Source organism: Crocodylus porosus, unplaced genomic scaffold (genome assembly GCF_001723895.1).
Source record: "Crocodylus porosus isolate Cpor-Errol unplaced genomic scaffold, CroPor_comp1, whole genome shotgun sequence".
Taxonomy (NCBI): Eukaryota; Metazoa; Chordata; order Crocodylia; family Crocodylidae; genus Crocodylus; species Crocodylus porosus.
The window spans coordinates 85,997,397-86,014,905 of NW_017728918.1; the positions used below are offsets into that span (position 1 = coordinate 85,997,397).

Here is a 17,509-nt window from a genome sequence, read left to right on the forward strand (position 1 = left end):
AAAGAGAGAGAAAGAAAAAAGCCTTGCACTCACCAGCTGCAGCAGCAGCGATCAGGGCCTCTGGGGGCTCATGGCAGAGTACCCCCATGCAGCACAGGGGGCAGTGGGGATTGCCCCCCACCCAGCACCTGCAGAGCGGCTTTCACATTGTGCGAGTGCAGTACAGTTCGGCAGGGCATCACGGCACTCCGCGTGCTGTCCAGGAGCTAGGGTCACTCAGGTTGAGTGCTGCCAGGCTGTGGGTGACTACTGGAACCACCCCAGCTTCAGGACAGTGTGCAGCAGCCTGCCAAGCCATACTGCACCTGCCATGAGCCCCCAGTCACCATTGCTGCAGCTGGTAAGTGCAGGGCGTTTTTTTTTTTGGTTGGTTGGTTTTTTTTGAAGTGCCAGGACTGTGAGGCCAGGTGGGGCCATCGGAGTGGACAAGGGGTGGGGCCCCACTCACTGGTGCCACACCCTCACCACTGCCACTGCTGCTGCCTGTTCAATTCAGAGGAGATTTGGCAACTAAATCTCCAAATCCAAATGGGCTGAATTTAATTGTGATAGTGATTTGAATCACTGAATTGAATCGCTGTCCCCCCAGATTGGCCACATCCAAAGCTGAATCGAATACTTGCTGCTTTGCTCAGGTCTAGTGACTTCATTGTTTTTGTACGGGGTTTACAATTTACAAGTACTTTGAAGAGCTTGTTTGTTTGGTGGAATCTCTGATGTAATTACAAGTTCAATATCTTTTAAAATTAAAGACCATATTTACTCTGTTCCAAGACAAGGTCTTCTCATTTAACTTGGGAAGGAAGCCCCTTGTCTTAAAATCAAGTACAAGTAAAGTGGAGGGAGGGAGGGGGCAGGCAGCTGCTGTGGCTCAGGCTCCAGGCCATACCTGGGGTCAGGGTTATGGATGCAGCCTGTCTACCCCTCCCCGCAGCTGCCTCTACACCGCACAATCTCACCCACACCATACAACCTCTACTCCCCCATCTGTCCCTTTCCCTCCCCACCCTTACCCTTACTCTATGCTGGCAGGCTCAGTGCATGCTGCTGCCTGGAGTACAGAGTGCAGCCCCACAGCAGAAGCATGCAGCCTGCACAGCTGCTACAGGGGCTGGGCTAGGGCCGTGCTCAGTGTCCCAGGCTAGAAGAGGGACAGAACCTGCTGGTGCAAACCAAGGGGAAAGGGGGAGGCAGAAGTGGCAGGGAGCAGGCATAAGCAGGAGGCAAGCTGCTTGACCTCCCTATACCACCTGCTTCCCCATTGCTGGCCCCCCTAGAGTGGTGAGAGGGAAGAATTAGATTCTATACATAGAAAATTACAACAAATGTATATGTTTTCTATGTACAGGTTTCCCTCGCTTTAAGCTCTACATGTGTTCCTGGAAAACGGTGCATAACTCAAATTCACATAAAGGGAACACACTTTACGATGCAACAAATAGGGATATGTTCCAAGCGCTTGACTGTACTGACCCCCTGATCCATTTCTACCACTTTTACATGACAATGTTGGTACTCACCAACACCAGACAGTACACACAAGCACAGGGTGGTGGTGAATGTTTAGCTGGTGTGAAGACAGGGTGATGAAGGGTCTTCAGTGTCAGACTCCACATCAGTGGTAAGAGGTACAAACAGGGTAACATCCATAGGAGAATCAACAGACACAGGGCTCTCATGATCACCCTGCAACACCAGTGGTGTAGGGCTGGGGGTAGCTAAGCGAGGCTTCAAGAACTGGAACATGGTGCACTGCCTTGCCGATCACTGGGACTAGGCATACACCTTGTAGGGACCAAGGAGAGAGCTCAAACCATACTTGAACTGCAGGCTAGGGTCCATACCCAGGGCAAACTCTGACTTACCCAGGTTGAATGCACAACCAAGTGCAGAGAGCCCCTTACCAGTTTCTGCACAGGTCAAAATCTCCAGTTTCATCTCCAGTGTTAGTGAAGTTCTCTTGCATTTCATTAATGGACCAGGGAGAGGGGTAGGAGATAAGCTAGCAAGACACTTAGAAGCCTTAATGGGGATGGCAACTATAGAAGTATGTGCTGCAGACAACGAGCAAGGAGCACAGATCCACACAAGAGACTATATTTTGGTGCATGTCCACAATGCACCGCACAAAGCAGCTGACTGCGGGCTTCCACCACACCGATTGCATAAGAGTGAATTTACCTCACATATAAAAAATTTTTGGTATAAAAAGGGTCATCACATAAGAGCGAATTCCCACATACAGAACCTGCATAAAGCAAGGGAAATCTGTATAATTATTGGGGGATTGCTTTAAATTCAGGACTCCCTTAAATTTGTGTATGCTAATCCTAACTAAATGTCTGTACACACATGCACCCATGGGCAACTGCTGCCACCTTAGTTGAGGGGGCACATGCCCCACCCCCCTGTGGCCAATTTTGCTGACGGGGGGGGGAGGAGTCCCCCCCATGGCCAATCACAAAGTGGCCACAGCGCTCCCACTCCCTGACCAGTGTTCGCTGGGAGGGGGGCACCAGCACTCCTGCCTGCCCCCCCACCTGTCACCTGAGTGGTGAGCACGGCCAGTCAGGGGGTGCACTGGTGCTCTCAGGGGTGCACGTGCATCCTTGCACACACTCCACACTTCGCCACTGCATGCACTAGCTCAATTAAAGGCAAGTTTATTATAAAAGTTCAAGGCCTGTCCACAAGAAGGGAAAAAAAGCTATTATAATATATGATAACCATTACCTTGGCTCTACAGTTCACCTTGACCTGTTAACATATTGAAAAGCACAACTTGTACCATCTACGGTAAGCTTTCAAGATGTATTAGCTAAGGTGGGTTAACCACAAACTTTTAAAAAATAATGTCCATTTTCCTAGCCTAAAAATCTCCCATGTTACCAATTTGTACTGATTATTAGTAGATTTATGGCCCTTTCAAAAATGTAAAAATCAGTCTGCTTTTACCTGTGTTAGCTTATAACTGGAACTCTACACTAGGATTCTACAGAGCAGTTGACTATGCAGCTCCTTTAAGGGTGCAACCCTGAATTATATGCTCTATCAGGGTGGCAGAATAAACTTGCATAGGGAAAGGCCAGAATGGCAGGACAACCTAGATCAGTTTCCAGAGATCATCTTGGTCTGGTCCACTAAAGCAGGAGGCAGACAGCATTCCTCCTTCAAAAGTCCTAAGGTTTTTTCATAGACATTAGGGCTGGAAGGGACCTCGGAAGATCATCGAGTCCAGCTCCCCGCCCGAAGAGCCTGTTATCAATTTGGAACTTCCAACCACTCAACTTCACTGCATGGGTCCACTGCTCCAGTGGTGACCTTCCACATGGACTGTGCTAAAGCCATGAAAGGGTCTATGAGGTGAGCTGGCAGTAAAATATGTGGCGCTTAATACACTTCAGATTTGAGAGTACTTAAAATATAAATTTGTATGCGTTTGTTTTACAGCAGTCTGAGAGTTTGTTATTTAGAAAACAGCAATCCTGAAAGTGTTGAGCACTAAACTTAAGAAAAAAAATATCTGAGGAATTAAATTGTAAAATATTTAAGAGACAACAATATGTTTCATTCTTCCAAAACACAAATTAGCTAAACATACTTTGCTCTTTGCTCACACTTTCAGAAGTCAAATCTGAGCTGACAGCTGCACATAACAATGGTGTAAATGCAAATCACACACTTTCTCCTTTCCCACATCATTCAACAATTTCAGAAAAATTGGATTTTGAATCCCCATAGCCAGGCCTGTTTGGATTGAAGGCTTTGACTCTGTGTGTCATGGGGCTCAGATCTAGAACTGCAATTTAGATCTTCAGCGAGAAGAGCTTACAATCCCTGATTAGGCACATCAGGCCTTTTAGTAAGGATTTGTCTCAATTTAAACCTGTAAATGTTTTTCATTTATATTAAAAACATTTGTTTTGATACATATCAATGTGCTGAAGACAATATAATAATTTTACCTCAAGTTTATCTTTGGTACAGATGGCAGTTTTTTTATTTTAGTATTTCTAATGCACTTAACCCTTTGGGTCCTCTCCTTTGTTACATGATTCTCCTGTGGAAATTTGTAAGAACAATATAATTTTGCAACAGTTCATGATTTTCATTTATAGTTACCTAATGATATTCAGAGAAAACTTTTACCTAAAACTGAACCTTAAATGTGGGATAGACTTATATGCAGTGTTGGCTTATAAAAAGAATGATACAATGGTAACTCTACACAGTTTCCTGTGTAGAGCAATCTCTTCTGCAGGGTGACGCATGGACTTTCCTTTGCTGGTGATGAGCAATTCAAGTGACCTCTTGAAGAGGCTTCCTGTTTACTGGAGCACTGAGGCAGCAACCCTGCTGAGAGCTAGCCCTTAGGAACCAGTCATCTAAGTATAGATAAATCAATACACTCCCAGGTCTGAAGTGGGAAGTCTGTAAGCCCCTTGGCTGAACAAGTTGAAAGGAAGAACTCTAAACGGGTATGGTCTCTTCCACATGCTAGACCCTGAGTACTTGATGAGCTACATGATCAATCTTCTGAGGATAAAGAAGGAATATCACCTAGAGCCAACAACCTAAACTTGAATGGTCTTATGTACTCGCTGAGGTTTTAGCCCCATGACTGGGCTCATAACATCATTTCTCTTCGGAATTACAAAAAAGCAAAAATTAAATTTCTCTCAGTGCTCCTGTGTGGTCTTCTCTATGGGCTGCTTCTTAACCAGAAGTTAATTTCTTTCCAACAAGAGTCTTGTAAGACAGATTCATGAGGAAGGAAAGAAGGGACAGATGATGGCAAATACTTCCAACAGGAGTCAATCATGTATTGGGGGTCCCAAGGAAGCGAGCTAGGAAACCCTGGAGATGGACTGCAAAGTAATGAGTAGCCCCAAATGTACCGTCAAAATTGCCATTTGAAAGTTGATGCTGAAAGCTGAGCGGACATGCAAGCAAGAATTCCTACTCCAGGACTGCTGAGGTCATTTGAAAGTAGCTAGTTTAAGATATGACTGACCTCATGTTTATGCCCACATGTTTGTTGATGATGTCAGCTTTTAAAGGGAAATAAATGCAATAAAATTTCCTCTAAGCTGAGGAAAAGAACTGTTTTAGTCCCAGGGAGTGAATAGGGGCTTGAATCTTCTCTAGGGCCTTACTGTTGCTATCATTAATGAGGCCAGTCCTCTCGGTTGTGAAGGATTTGATCTTCACTTATGCATCAGACCATTTAAAACACAAGTACTTTTTAATCAATCATATGTCTTCTGCCTTTATATTGGTATCTGAAGCATCGTCTCTTTCAGAAAGTGCCCAGTGAGCATAGGATTCTTGATGACCAGAATTTGAGCCCCTTTTTTCTGTTCCTTCTAGAGCAGGGATGGGCAAAATATGGCCTATAGGCTGGAACTGGCCCACCAGCACTTCATCCGGCCCGCGGGCACCCACCAATTGTACGCTGCCCGCCCTCATGTGTGGGAGGGCCCTGACCTGGCCAGCATGCACAGCTTCCAGGTGGGACCACTGCTGCAGTGGCCAGGGGACCTGCTCAGCTTCCCCAGCCTCCAGCAGCTCTGCCTTCTGTCCCTGCTGCAGTGCTTGCTTTGGGCACCAGGTAGAGAAGTGGCAGCAGGCAGATGTGAAGAAACTGAAGCTGGGTGGGAGCGCAGAGCATGGGGCTGAGAGGAGCGCAGAGCCCAGGGTCCCTGTCCAGGGAGCAGTGGGAGTACGGAGCTCGGGTGGACAAGGTGTGGGTGTGAGAGAGAAGGTAGGGGGTGTGAGGACCCTCCCGCCACACACTCTCCTGAAATATTTTTCCTCTCCTGAAGTAGCCTCTCCTGCAGTATTTTTAGGGAAGGAGTACAAAGGGAGAAGGAAAAGGGGTAACACCTCTTTCTCCTATTTATTCACTCTTTACAAGGGACACTTCCTTTTTTCTTGTTGAATTAACTGGACATCTGAATGTATCTGCAGTACTAAAAAAGAAGTAACTACTGGAAGGTAGGTATGAAGTCAGTTCCAACAGCAATGAAGAGAAATAGACACGGAAGTACATGTTTCCTGCATCTGTGCTAAACCTAGTAAGCCACAGTTGGTGCTAGTTTGGTTTTCAGTACCACTTTTAATTAACCTGAGCCAGAGGCAACAAGGGAGAAATTCACTCCCACTATGAGACTAAGGAGTTTCCATTCTTAAGCCCATACTGGGCAACAGCACTCAAGCTGGAGCAGTAAAAGTGGTTTTTGGCTGGTGTGGAAGAAGACCTCAGCTGGTCTTGGTAACCCTAGCAGGCTCCTCAAAGAATCAAGTTGCAGGCATTCAAAAGACAAATAAGGCTAGAGCTGGAAATAAGTCTCCCTTCTGTCAAGGAGAGTGAAGGCACAGTAAACTGTGTACTAGGGTATGGAGCATGTCTTACCCAGACAAAAAGGGGTAGGCATGGACTCCAGACTCTGCTATAACAAGAACACAGGAGATGCACCCCTTCAAACACTTACTGGCGGGCCATGGATTAGGCCCAATGAGGGGGATGAAGCTACTGTAAGCTATTTACTTAAAATAAGTGAGGTTTTTTTTTCTTTTAAGTAAGACTTACATAAAAGGTTGGTTCTGTCCTCTCACTGCAGTGGAAAAAGAACAGAGACAGTTCTGAAGGACGTGGAAGAGGCATTCATTTATATAAAGCATAGCGACATCAACCCTCAAGATAATTCTTGTACTCTCTGTATTCCAATGGACTTCTACAACTCAATGCTATGGATATCATTTCCCCCAAGTGAAAACACAACATGCCCTCAAGAGAGAGGGCCATGCGTTTCCTCTCTTCTGGCATATTTTAGCAAGCTTCAGTTGCTGTACAAGTCCATAAACAGGCATAATATTTGTAATGCTCCCAAGTACCTTTGAAGTTCCCCCAAAAGGGAAGGGAGATGTCATTTCATGTGTTTCAAATTTGTCTGTTCTGCCTCCAGAATGAACCTGGATGAAACAGGAACAATGCTGAAGTACATCATGTTACATTTACACTCTTAGTAAGAGTTCCTGTAAACTAGAAGAGGAGCTCCGCATCATTTCCTAGATCAATCTGAAGTCCTGAAGCAGAGTTACTTCCCGCATTTCTATTTCTCCTCCTCTTTGGGCTTCTAGTGATGAGGCAGGGGCAAAGTTGAACTCTCATTCATGTCTGGGGGAATGAAAAGTAGAATTCTTGGCAATATCTCAAAGGGATGGTGGCTTAGAAGAAAGTATGAGCCTCTGCTTCCTTGCTCTCAACACTGCTTACTATGTGCCCGTGACTATATTTACATAGCACATACGGGCAGCCTCTGAGGGCCCACTGAGGCCCAAAGATGGCCCTGGAAAACTGCCATGGCACCTCACACCACAGGGCACAAGCAGCATCTCATCATCACATTCACTGCCCCTGCTCCTGGAACTAGTTAAACTATGTACTTTTTTTAAAAATGGGTCTCCTAACGTGCCAAGAAAAATGAATGAGCCTGTTGTGTGCATTTATATTTAGGTCATTTTTCCCATGCACTGACAAACACAGTGATTGGAAGACAAGGAGAAACAGCAAAAAAGTAGCAATCTACTGCAATCCCTACTCAGTGGGCGCATCTACACGTGCAAATGATCTGAGAGCAGTTTACTCAACTACTCAAAAGTAAATTCTCCCAGGCAAGCATCAACACGATGCAGGAACGCAGAAGCAGATTCTCTGCTCTAAACAGCAGACTGCTCCCACTCTCTGCAGCCCTATAACCAGCCCCTACAGCAGCTGGGGGAGCTCTAGGCTCTCCCTGGGTGCTAAGCCAGAGGCCACAAGACAGCTGTCTCCTGGCAGGGGCTGGGACATTATTTCTGCCCCTGGGAGCTGCCTGCTGCTAGGGTGGACTCGTCCACCAAAGCCCAGGCAGGTACAATGTCCCTGTGCCTCAGCAGCAAGGAGCTCCCAGCCCCCGCTCCACAATTATGGGGCCAGGGCTGGCAGATCCTTAGTTCCCAGCCCAAGCCCCGCAGTCCTGGGACCCAGGCTGGGAAAGAAGAATCTCCCAGCTTGGGTCCCAGGACTGCGGGGCTTGGGCTGGGAACTAAGGATCAGGACTAGAAGGATTTCCTAGCCTGGGTTCCATGACCACTGGGCTCGGGCTAAGAGAGAAGGATCTCCCAGCCGTGGGGCTCGGGCTGGGAGAAAAGGATCTCCCAGCCCGAGTCCTGCGACTGTGGACCTCAGGCTGGGAGATAAGGATCTTCCAGCACTGGCTCTGTGATGGCAGTGGGGGCTGGGAGCTCCCAGCTGCCAGGGTTAGGGGACACTGTCCCCACCCAGACTCCAGTAGCGGAGCCCACCTTGGGAAAAGGTAGCTCCTCGGGGGGAAGGGAGCAACCTTCTGCCCCCTGCTGCCCAGCTGACTGGGAACACATATGCCCCCAGATCAGGCATCTACATGTGTGCTACTGCACAGTTACTAATCACAAGTAAATCTGTTACTTGCATTTGCAGTAAACATCTATACATGTAGACATGAACGCTTTCTGTGCAGTAATTAGTTCTACTACGCAGTAAAGCATCTTGTGCAGATGCGCCCAGTGACATTTTATTTTAAGTAAGTTTATACATGCTTCTTGCTTATACTTTTTCTGCTCAAGAACACAGGGAAAAAATAAAAAGTTATTCAGAATATACATTGCTTCAAAATATAAAGAGCTCTAGACTTTTCCTTTTCTGAAGAAAATTGGCATGGCATAGATCTCCCCTATTTTCCCATTCCCAAATTATACCTTCAATATACTACCGAACATGTCAAGCTGATAGTGGGTAGGAGTGAAAGTGTAAAAAGAGAGCAAAGGAATGGAATCCAAAGCTAATAATGCAGGAAATAAAGACTGCCTACTGTAACTGGAGACCAGTACTGGAACAGCTTAGTTCACACTAGGACTTCAGGAAAGCAATTAATCAATCTCTACTAACTAGTCTAAAAAAACAAAACAAAACAAAACAAAAAAATCAAGTGAGCCATATGCAATACCTAACAGTCTACAATATAATGTCCACAGCATGTAAGTAACAGGCATGAGGATGCTCAATACAGTGCCAGAAATAATATTTCCAACATTTTTGTACATACACAGATGAAGTAATTACATGGCATGGCAACAAAAAGGAGCTGCATAATTCACAGCAGAGCTGAAAATCTGAAATATAGTTCCAAAAAAGCATTTTCCAGTACCTGGAAGTTATCAACATTAAAGACATAAGTATGTGTCTTTGAGGAATGTATATTTTGCCTTTGATATTCTTCTCCAACTTCTATGGATGTTCAAGGAAGCTCCACATGCACAGCAGCATCAAGCCAGAATGAATAGTGACACTAACTGTGACCTAAACAAGATCTAAAACAAAAAACTATGCTGATGGAAAATGGTGTCTCTGGATTTCTGTTCAGGAAGCTGGTGTTTGTAAATATATTATTTATAGCACATAAAGAAGTTGCAGATGTCTTTTGGACTTCAATTTTATAAATCTTAAGTTTTTCAGTTTTATTTATTTAACTGAGGGGAAAAAATGGTATAAGTTCCAGTGGTGTCCTTACATTGATGTAAAATGTCACAAAAGCTCAAAAAAGCCACTACTGAGTTATCCACACCTTCTCTCATGAAAAATTAATGGAAAAATCCACATAAATGTAATACAAAATAAAACTACTTCTCAGCTTTCTTACTAGAGTGAATCCTTTTTCCATATTTAAACCTTGCTACAGATTGGAAGATTTACATTTAACACTTCCGTTGTCACCACTTTTGCAGCAAGTAAGGAATCCTAAATGTCCTGTATGGGAGAATTCCAAGGTACTTCATTTTCTGAGTGTCTTATTAACTCTAACCTACATATTATAATGATTATATCTTGTTCTCAGGCTTAGACTATGGGGCTAGATCTTCAGGTGGCTCAATTAGCAAAGCTTCATTAGTATCCATAGCACTATACCACTTTACCTTGACTGGTCCATTATTAATCCACCGTTTTATTTGTTTCCCAATGCTTTTAGTAGTCACTCATCAGATCACAGCTTTAAAAGCTTAAAATTCATCTCCAGTCTATGAATCCTCATACTGACGAAACTCAGCTATCAGTAAAGTGTGTTCTGCCTCATGTTGTTGAATATATATATATATTAATCATTTACATAAGTTAAATATACCACAGTATAATTAATTAATTTGAATATGTTTTAATGCAACATCTTTTGCATATTAATGCAAAGGCTGCATAACCTCTGAGGACAAGGGCAAAACAACAAACAAAAATGAGACTATACAGCTAAAAGAAACAACACGGCCTTCCCACAGAAAACCTATATTTTTGTATACGTTGTTTCTTAGGGTACTGTCATTCTTGCCCCTTTCCATAGGTGTTTGCTTTCCTTCCTTCTCCACTGTTTGCAATATGCTCAAAAAACATTGTGGCAGGCTACTCAATTAACTTTGCTGTGAAGCTTTGGAGAGCCATGGCCTACCACATTTCTGACCTTACCACTAGCTTGCCCTTTTGGGGTGTGACTGGCTTCTTCAGAGGAGCAATACAAACCACGCCCCGCATGCACACCCACACCCACCTGCGGGGACAAGACCCACACATAGAGGTGTTCTTAGACAACCAGCACACAAATCCAAAAATTACCAAGAACCTACATCTCCATTACAGCACAATGGAAAATCTCACACTGACTTCAACGGGAGCAGTTTCTTGCCTGCATACAGCACAGCAGTACTGAAATCAAGAATAATTTTAACATTATTTTGTTCAGCAGAAAAACACAACAGAACCTTTATTTTGGTCAAAAGGCAAAAATAGAAACTTGCAAATAATCATCTTCCTTTAATATTTTCATTATGGTAAGTAATATGCTCAAAACATTCTAGCAGGATTTGGGTCTCGTTTTGGCAGGAGCTTCACAAAGGAGGTCTACAGTCCCTACTTAAGAGGACTTACAACAAAGCTGAGAAGCAGCGCAAAGAATTGGAAAATGGGAATACAGTATAAATAAATATCGGCTTTCCCTAACCGTTCAACTAAGGGACATTTAAGATGCAATAAAAGTCACTGTAAAGTTGTCCAATTAATTCAGTGGATCCTACTATAGGAAGTTACTTCTTACCTTGAATAAATTCCGCTGACCATGTCGGGCTCGGAAGACAGTTCCACTTTGCTGCTGGGCCCAGCTGCTTTGGAAACGAGCAGTACAACCAATCCTCGCATCTGTAGGTTATTCTGGTTATCATACACAAACTCCCTGCCAAAAGGAAAAGGAAAAACAAAATCACAATCCGTTCTCAGTGCTCACTAAAACAAAGCAAAAAAAACAAACCAAGACAGAGACTCAACCCTCAGCTTGACTTTATTTCATCTTAAATCTCTAGGATCCATATCAATGGGTGAAGGAAACTGCAGTTATCAATCAAGATCTTTTGTCACCTTTCCCCCATAATTTATGGTGAACTCTTACTACTACAGATAAGAATAAGTTTTCAATCTGGAATACCCATTTTTATTTCCTAGGAGCAGTCTACACCCAACATGTCTGAAAAGATGTCAGCAATGGAATATTTCAACATAATTCAGGGCTATACAATATAAACAGTAGCAACATGACATTTTTAGTGAGCACCAAAAACAGAGGAAACCATAGAAATTTAAGGTGGGTGCAACTCAAGTCTAGAATATACTAAAAATCAAGTGTTTCAATCAGATGAAGCATATCAGAATGTACAGTAAATACAGAAGGTACACACAGTATACGAAAACACTTCGAAAACGCTGAAAAAGAATAGACAAAGAAAAGTTACCATTTACCTGAATCTAAGAAAACTTTGAATTCAAGATGACCGCCAATAATTAGACTCCATACATGGAAATTTATAAATCTGTTATAATTTTCCATGTATACAATCTAATAGTTGAAATGTTGTCTTAAATTTGTTTCCCCACTGCTGTAGCACGGAAAGCAGCTGCAGGAGGCAAGGGGCCAAACCCCCATACCTTAGGTCTCTGCTTGTTGCACCCACAAGTGCCTGTACACCTGCTGCGTGTCCCCAACCCTACCATGCTTGTGTCTGCCCCACCCACGCCCTATTCCCTGCCCTGCCACCTGCCTATTCCACCAATGCCTGTCCCCTCTCTACCCTCTGCACCACCACCAACCTACTGCTGCTCTACTCTAGCTTCATGACAGACAGAAGTGGCAGCAGCTGGGCCTACCTGGGTCAGGACTGGAGCCAAAGCAGAAGGCAAGTGTTGGGGAGGGCAGGGGCAGTAAGTAATATCTTCTGCATTCACCCCATGATGCACAGAACCAAAGGCCAAAGCCAAAGCAGAGCTGCTGCCTGCCCCAGGCCAGTACTCAAATTTAAGAGGCTTCCTACCATGTTGTTGGAGGTGGGGGGGCCTTCATAGTGGATTCCAGTATATATATATATCGTAAGTAGATGGGAGACAGACTCAGTCTGAATGAACAAACAAAAAATCATTTCAAATGCTGTATTTTTAAATTCTGTTACTTGTTTCTCCCATGAACAGTTCTTAATTACCAATCAAAATGAATGCAGCAACTCAAAAGTTAAACTTGTTTAAAAGAGAAGCCCTGCGCTCCTCTTGAATCCCCACATTTCTGGAAACGCAGCCTCTTAGTCTCTATCAAATGATTTTTTTTCACTCCTCAATACCCTAATTAAGGCTAAAGGTTTAGACAGAAGGCTTTTATATACAACAAATTATTCAGAAGTTTGTAACCTTATTTCTAGCAGATAGAATTAGATACATGATCCTTAATATTATCACGACCTTTTGAAAAATGAACCATATAAAAACTATGCCATAGCTTAACATATAATTTCTCCCCCATTTTATTGCTGTGTAGAATTTTAACCTTTCTTGATCTCAGGAAGGAGCAACGTAACTGCCATAAAAAAACAAAAAAACAAAACAGTGCTCCAGGGAAGCATAGTTTTGAGAACTAAAAAAGTTAGCAGCAGCAAGAAGGAAAGACGACTAAGTTTGGCTTTAAGTGCTGCTTCTATGCACTCGTACATGTTACATGTGCTTCCCCCAGCATGCCAAGGATCTTAGGACAAACTGGAGGCCCTTTGGGATGGTACAAGCACCCTTTCACAATAACAAACATTTCATAGCCCAGACACCAGAGGGCCAGAGAGACATCACCACAAAACCCCAGTTCTTTCCTCCGAAGTCCAGAGTCCAAAGAACAGCTGTGTCAAAAGGCAAAGATAGATATTGCTTGCAAGGAACCCAAGTTCTTAAAGTAGTCAATTCTTTTTCAAGCAAGTCATATTTTGGGAAGTTGAGCAAACACAATGACCCTCAGAAGGTGAGCTGAGGCTTATTTAACATCAAGGACTGCAGAACAGTCTTCCCAAAATAAGCATCAGGCATGCTCATTAAGAGAGCAATATTCTCTAAAGGTGTACAGGGAATTCCAAGTAACAGTCTAGCACGTTGCTATGATTCATTGATTCAACCTAAGCTTGGCAGAGGAGAGCTTCAAGAAGTGATGTTCTGATGCCCTATCTAACACATTTCAATTCTCAGCCTGTTCTTCTAGACAGGTACATTCCCTTAACACTGAGCTTCAAAGGAGGGAGAGTTAGTACCTACAACATATGATGGAACTGCAGGCAGCATCTACTTAATCTTTCTTACTGTTAATCCTCATACCCTCTCAGCCCCCAAAAGGAGTGTTTCAGTTTGTGGCAATACAAGTGAGAAGAAAAAGGAACCGCCTCTTCAATCCCTTTCCCTTGCAGAATAAAAACACCGGGGCACTTTACAGTAAGAAAAAAAATATGAATGAATTGTTAGGGTAAGACCGTTGTGATTTTTACAGTCTTTTGCCACTTTACATGACTGCTTTCATTTAAATAATGGAATTAGACAAAAAGTCATCACTTTATCTGGTATTTAGCTCAGGCTCTCTCTGCTCCTTTTGTACACCTGAGGAAAGGCACTTTGTTTAACATCTCTCCCAAATACACACTTGGTCCAGTAACACCCTCCCCAAAAAATCTTTGCTTCTCAGTGTGAAAGACAACAGTAGTTTGATTTCTGTTCTCAGTAGGTCCCAATCACTCCCTCTGCAATATAGCTTACACCTTGTGTTCCACTGCATTGCCACCTCTTCACAATTCACATCACACCTGATTCAACAACTGACTCCTGGTGCTCCACATCTGGATTGGGGCTAGCCTGGCCTGGCCTCCCTCCAACCCCCCCGCAGCAGCCAGTGAACGTACAGTTTACACATCTTTAACGTTATTATTCAAATTAATATCAGCTCTCAGTGCTACAACATTTAGATACAGGGTGATACATTGTTTTCCTCAAGCCAAGAAAGTACTGATAACTAATCAGTTAACATCTTCTAGAATTCCAAAGTCAGAGCTACAAGTACATACCAAACTCTTTCAGAAAATATTGGAAATATATATATTATGAATAATATATCCTGTGGTGGAAACAAGTTTTCTAGCCTGAACTTAGGTTGACCACATTACTCATAAGCTGTTAAGTACAAGAGAGTTAAGCAGGTCATCTAACAAAGTGCAAATACAAGCTACGTATTTTCCTCAACACCATCCACATATTTTATTTGTCATACTGCAGAGAAGAATGACTCCAGGACAAGTTGTTAGTACTATTTTTTTCCTCTTCGCTTCTGAAGCCAAATTGCCTTCGTTAATACATACAGAACCTCATGGAAAAAAGTGAGTACTAATAGTTTTTAAAACATTAACAAAAATAATCCAAAGTTAACTTTTTAAGATTTTAGTGTCCCATACCTCAAAATTTGCCAGGACTAAAAACAGACTACATTATACCATACCATTATAGAGCAAGGGAACCAGTTGTCCTATGGGAGCATATGTACTTGAGTCAAAAGGTGTTGGCTCTTTTGATAATAAATAAGACACTGGCTGAGGAACAGATATTTTGAGAACTGAATCAGTAGTTTTATAACTCTACTTCTACCCAATTCAGTTTAAGAAAAATCAAGTTGCAAAATAACTTATGACTGAAACAAAGCATCATCATCAAATATTCAACTGTGAGAACTGTTGAAAGGTTCCAAATGTCATTAGTATAAATTGTTAAGGGGAAAAAACAGTGATAAAGCATAGCAGAAGTGCAGAGCTGTATAGCTAACAGGATTGTGTGTGATGGGTACCACCTATTCTACCATCATGCAGTTATACAAAACATAAAGGGATCCTGGCTAAAATTATATGCATGGAGCTTTTATATAGAATTATCAACAAAATTGTATTCATAATCCAATTCCATTTAAAGAAATGGCTGAGACTGATACTGACATGTACCATATTCACACTAAAGCAAACTGCATTAGACTTGAAACAAATAAAGCCTAGGGTGACCATTCTTTGGACACCAGAAACTACTGCAGCTATTTGACATGGCTTCAGGGGTCACATTTACATTCTACCCGAATCAAGTTCCCAGGAGATATTCTGCCTCAATAACAGCTACACACAGAAGTCTTCCAGATGGTGCAATTAGTCGTGATGGGTATGTGGCAGAAGACAGGTGCCTCTAGGGAAAAAGTGAGCTGAAAAGCAACCCAAGAGAAATTGGGCATATGCAGAAGTAGTACAGCCTGGAATTTTTGGAAAACCTGTGCAGAACAACACAAGTATGAGCGGAGGGCACCCAAGAATAGACATTAGTGTGATTTTACTTGCTGTAAGTTACAGACTGGGTATCTTGAAATTACACTCTTAATTCTTATGGGGGGGGATTAGATAGATAGAAGTGACTCTGTAACAGTGTGCCACATTCCAATTTTACAAAACATTTAAAAAACACAAGGGAAAAAGAAAAAAAAAAATCTACTCTAGATGTTAACCATGTGACAAAATAACCCATTTGAAAACTGACAGATTCACAGGTTTAAATACAGAATGCTGTTCACAAAAAGAAAATCAATCTTGATGCACAGGGGAGAAGAGTCTAGCTCTGAAACATGCGCGTTATTACGCTACAGACACAAGAGACTCACACCACCCACTCGAGCAGTGACACTGGCTAATAGCTAATGTGCTGCAAATTACACCTCCTACTACCAGAGTCCGTCTGTTGCAGAGAATAAATCAAGCAAACATGAGCATTCTACTTCAGGATTTGTGCATGTCTCCACTTGCAGTGCCCATTTCAGTAGCCTTTGCAGTTTAGTGATTAATCTATAATTTCAGTGGTTTAACTCAACTAGTTACTGACATGTTTTGTCAAAAAACACGAATCACAAATATCAGTTCTATTAGTTAATGAAAATCACTCAAATGGTGCAAAACAAAATTATTTTCATTACAACAGTTGAGATATTACAAAAAACAACTTATTTTATTATCAGTCTTCTGCTTTCTGCAACATTCCATGAGGTTAAAAGAGAGGCCGGAAGAAACAAAGGCAAACATAATCATCTTGGACAATATTCAGATGAGTGCACACAATAGACAAAAAAAACCCCAAAAAAGCACCCTCCCCCCCGCCGTATAGGTAATGTGAAGCCTTTACATGAGGAGAAAAGGAAAGAATGCAGGCAACTGAGAAATTAGGAGTAAAGGTTTTGAAGGAAAAAGATTATATAGAACAGAGCTGGACAAGATTTAGCTAACAAAAGTAAAGAATTCACTGGGCAGTTTCAGATAAAACTAAAATTAGTCAAGTGGGTTTCCCCTTCCCCAAAAAGGCAGAAATAAATTGTTTTGCGATTTCTGAAACATTTTGTTGTAACAAAATCCAGCAAAGGACTAGGTAAGTGATGCTGGTGGCTGTCTTCTTTTGCCCAACTATCCAGCAAGTCAAGCACTCACCCAGCATAACCAGATTCAAATCCTGTCTGAGGGAGTCTGACCACTTCTCAGGCAACTGGTTAACCATCATGTTATGGAGTTTTATTGGGCGAGTTACTTTTTCTCTCTCTCCTGCAGTCACTATTCTATTTTACGTGGAAAATGTAGCTATTAACTGAGCCAAGTAATCCCATAGCCCAGAGATTAGTACACTGAAAGATTGGAGCACTCAGTTCAAACCTACTCTTTCCGATTCAGAGAAGATTCTCGTGCTCTCTTCTGGCTCAATGAATATTCAAATATTTTACAAAATGGATTAGCTTCAACACGGGAGATGGAGCAACCCAGCCCAGAATACCCTGTACCTGCTTGGTTCAAAAGTGCTGTGAATGGGTTCAAATGCTGTCAAGGAGAGGACGGATTTGAACTGGGATCTCCATCACTGTCCTGAATACAAATGGATATAAAAGGAGGGAAGCCAAGTTATTAGCTTCTCCTATTTACTGCTCCTTCCAGTGTTGTGACTTCAGTGGTTCATTATCTTTGCCCCTCATCTTTGGTACTGTTAGAAATGGAATATCGTTAGAAATGGAGTATTGTTAGAAATGCACAGCTTGCATCTTGCACC

At 42.7% G+C, this 17,509-nt stretch overlaps 1 protein-coding gene across 3 annotated transcripts in view; it reads right to left on the reverse strand.

Annotated features, from left to right (window-relative positions):
* Positions 1 to 17,509, reverse strand: part of PDSS2 (decaprenyl diphosphate synthase subunit 2) — a 183,530-nt gene that overhangs the window by 89,013 nt on the left and 77,008 nt on the right. For all 3 annotated transcript variants that reach the window (XM_019537850.1, XM_019537849.1, XM_019537851.1), the window contains exon 2: positions 11,160 to 11,294. In XM_019537850.1, coding sequence (XP_019393395.1) covers positions 11,160 to 11,294 — 135 coding nt within the window. The remainder of the gene's footprint in view (positions 1 to 11,159; positions 11,295 to 17,509) is intronic.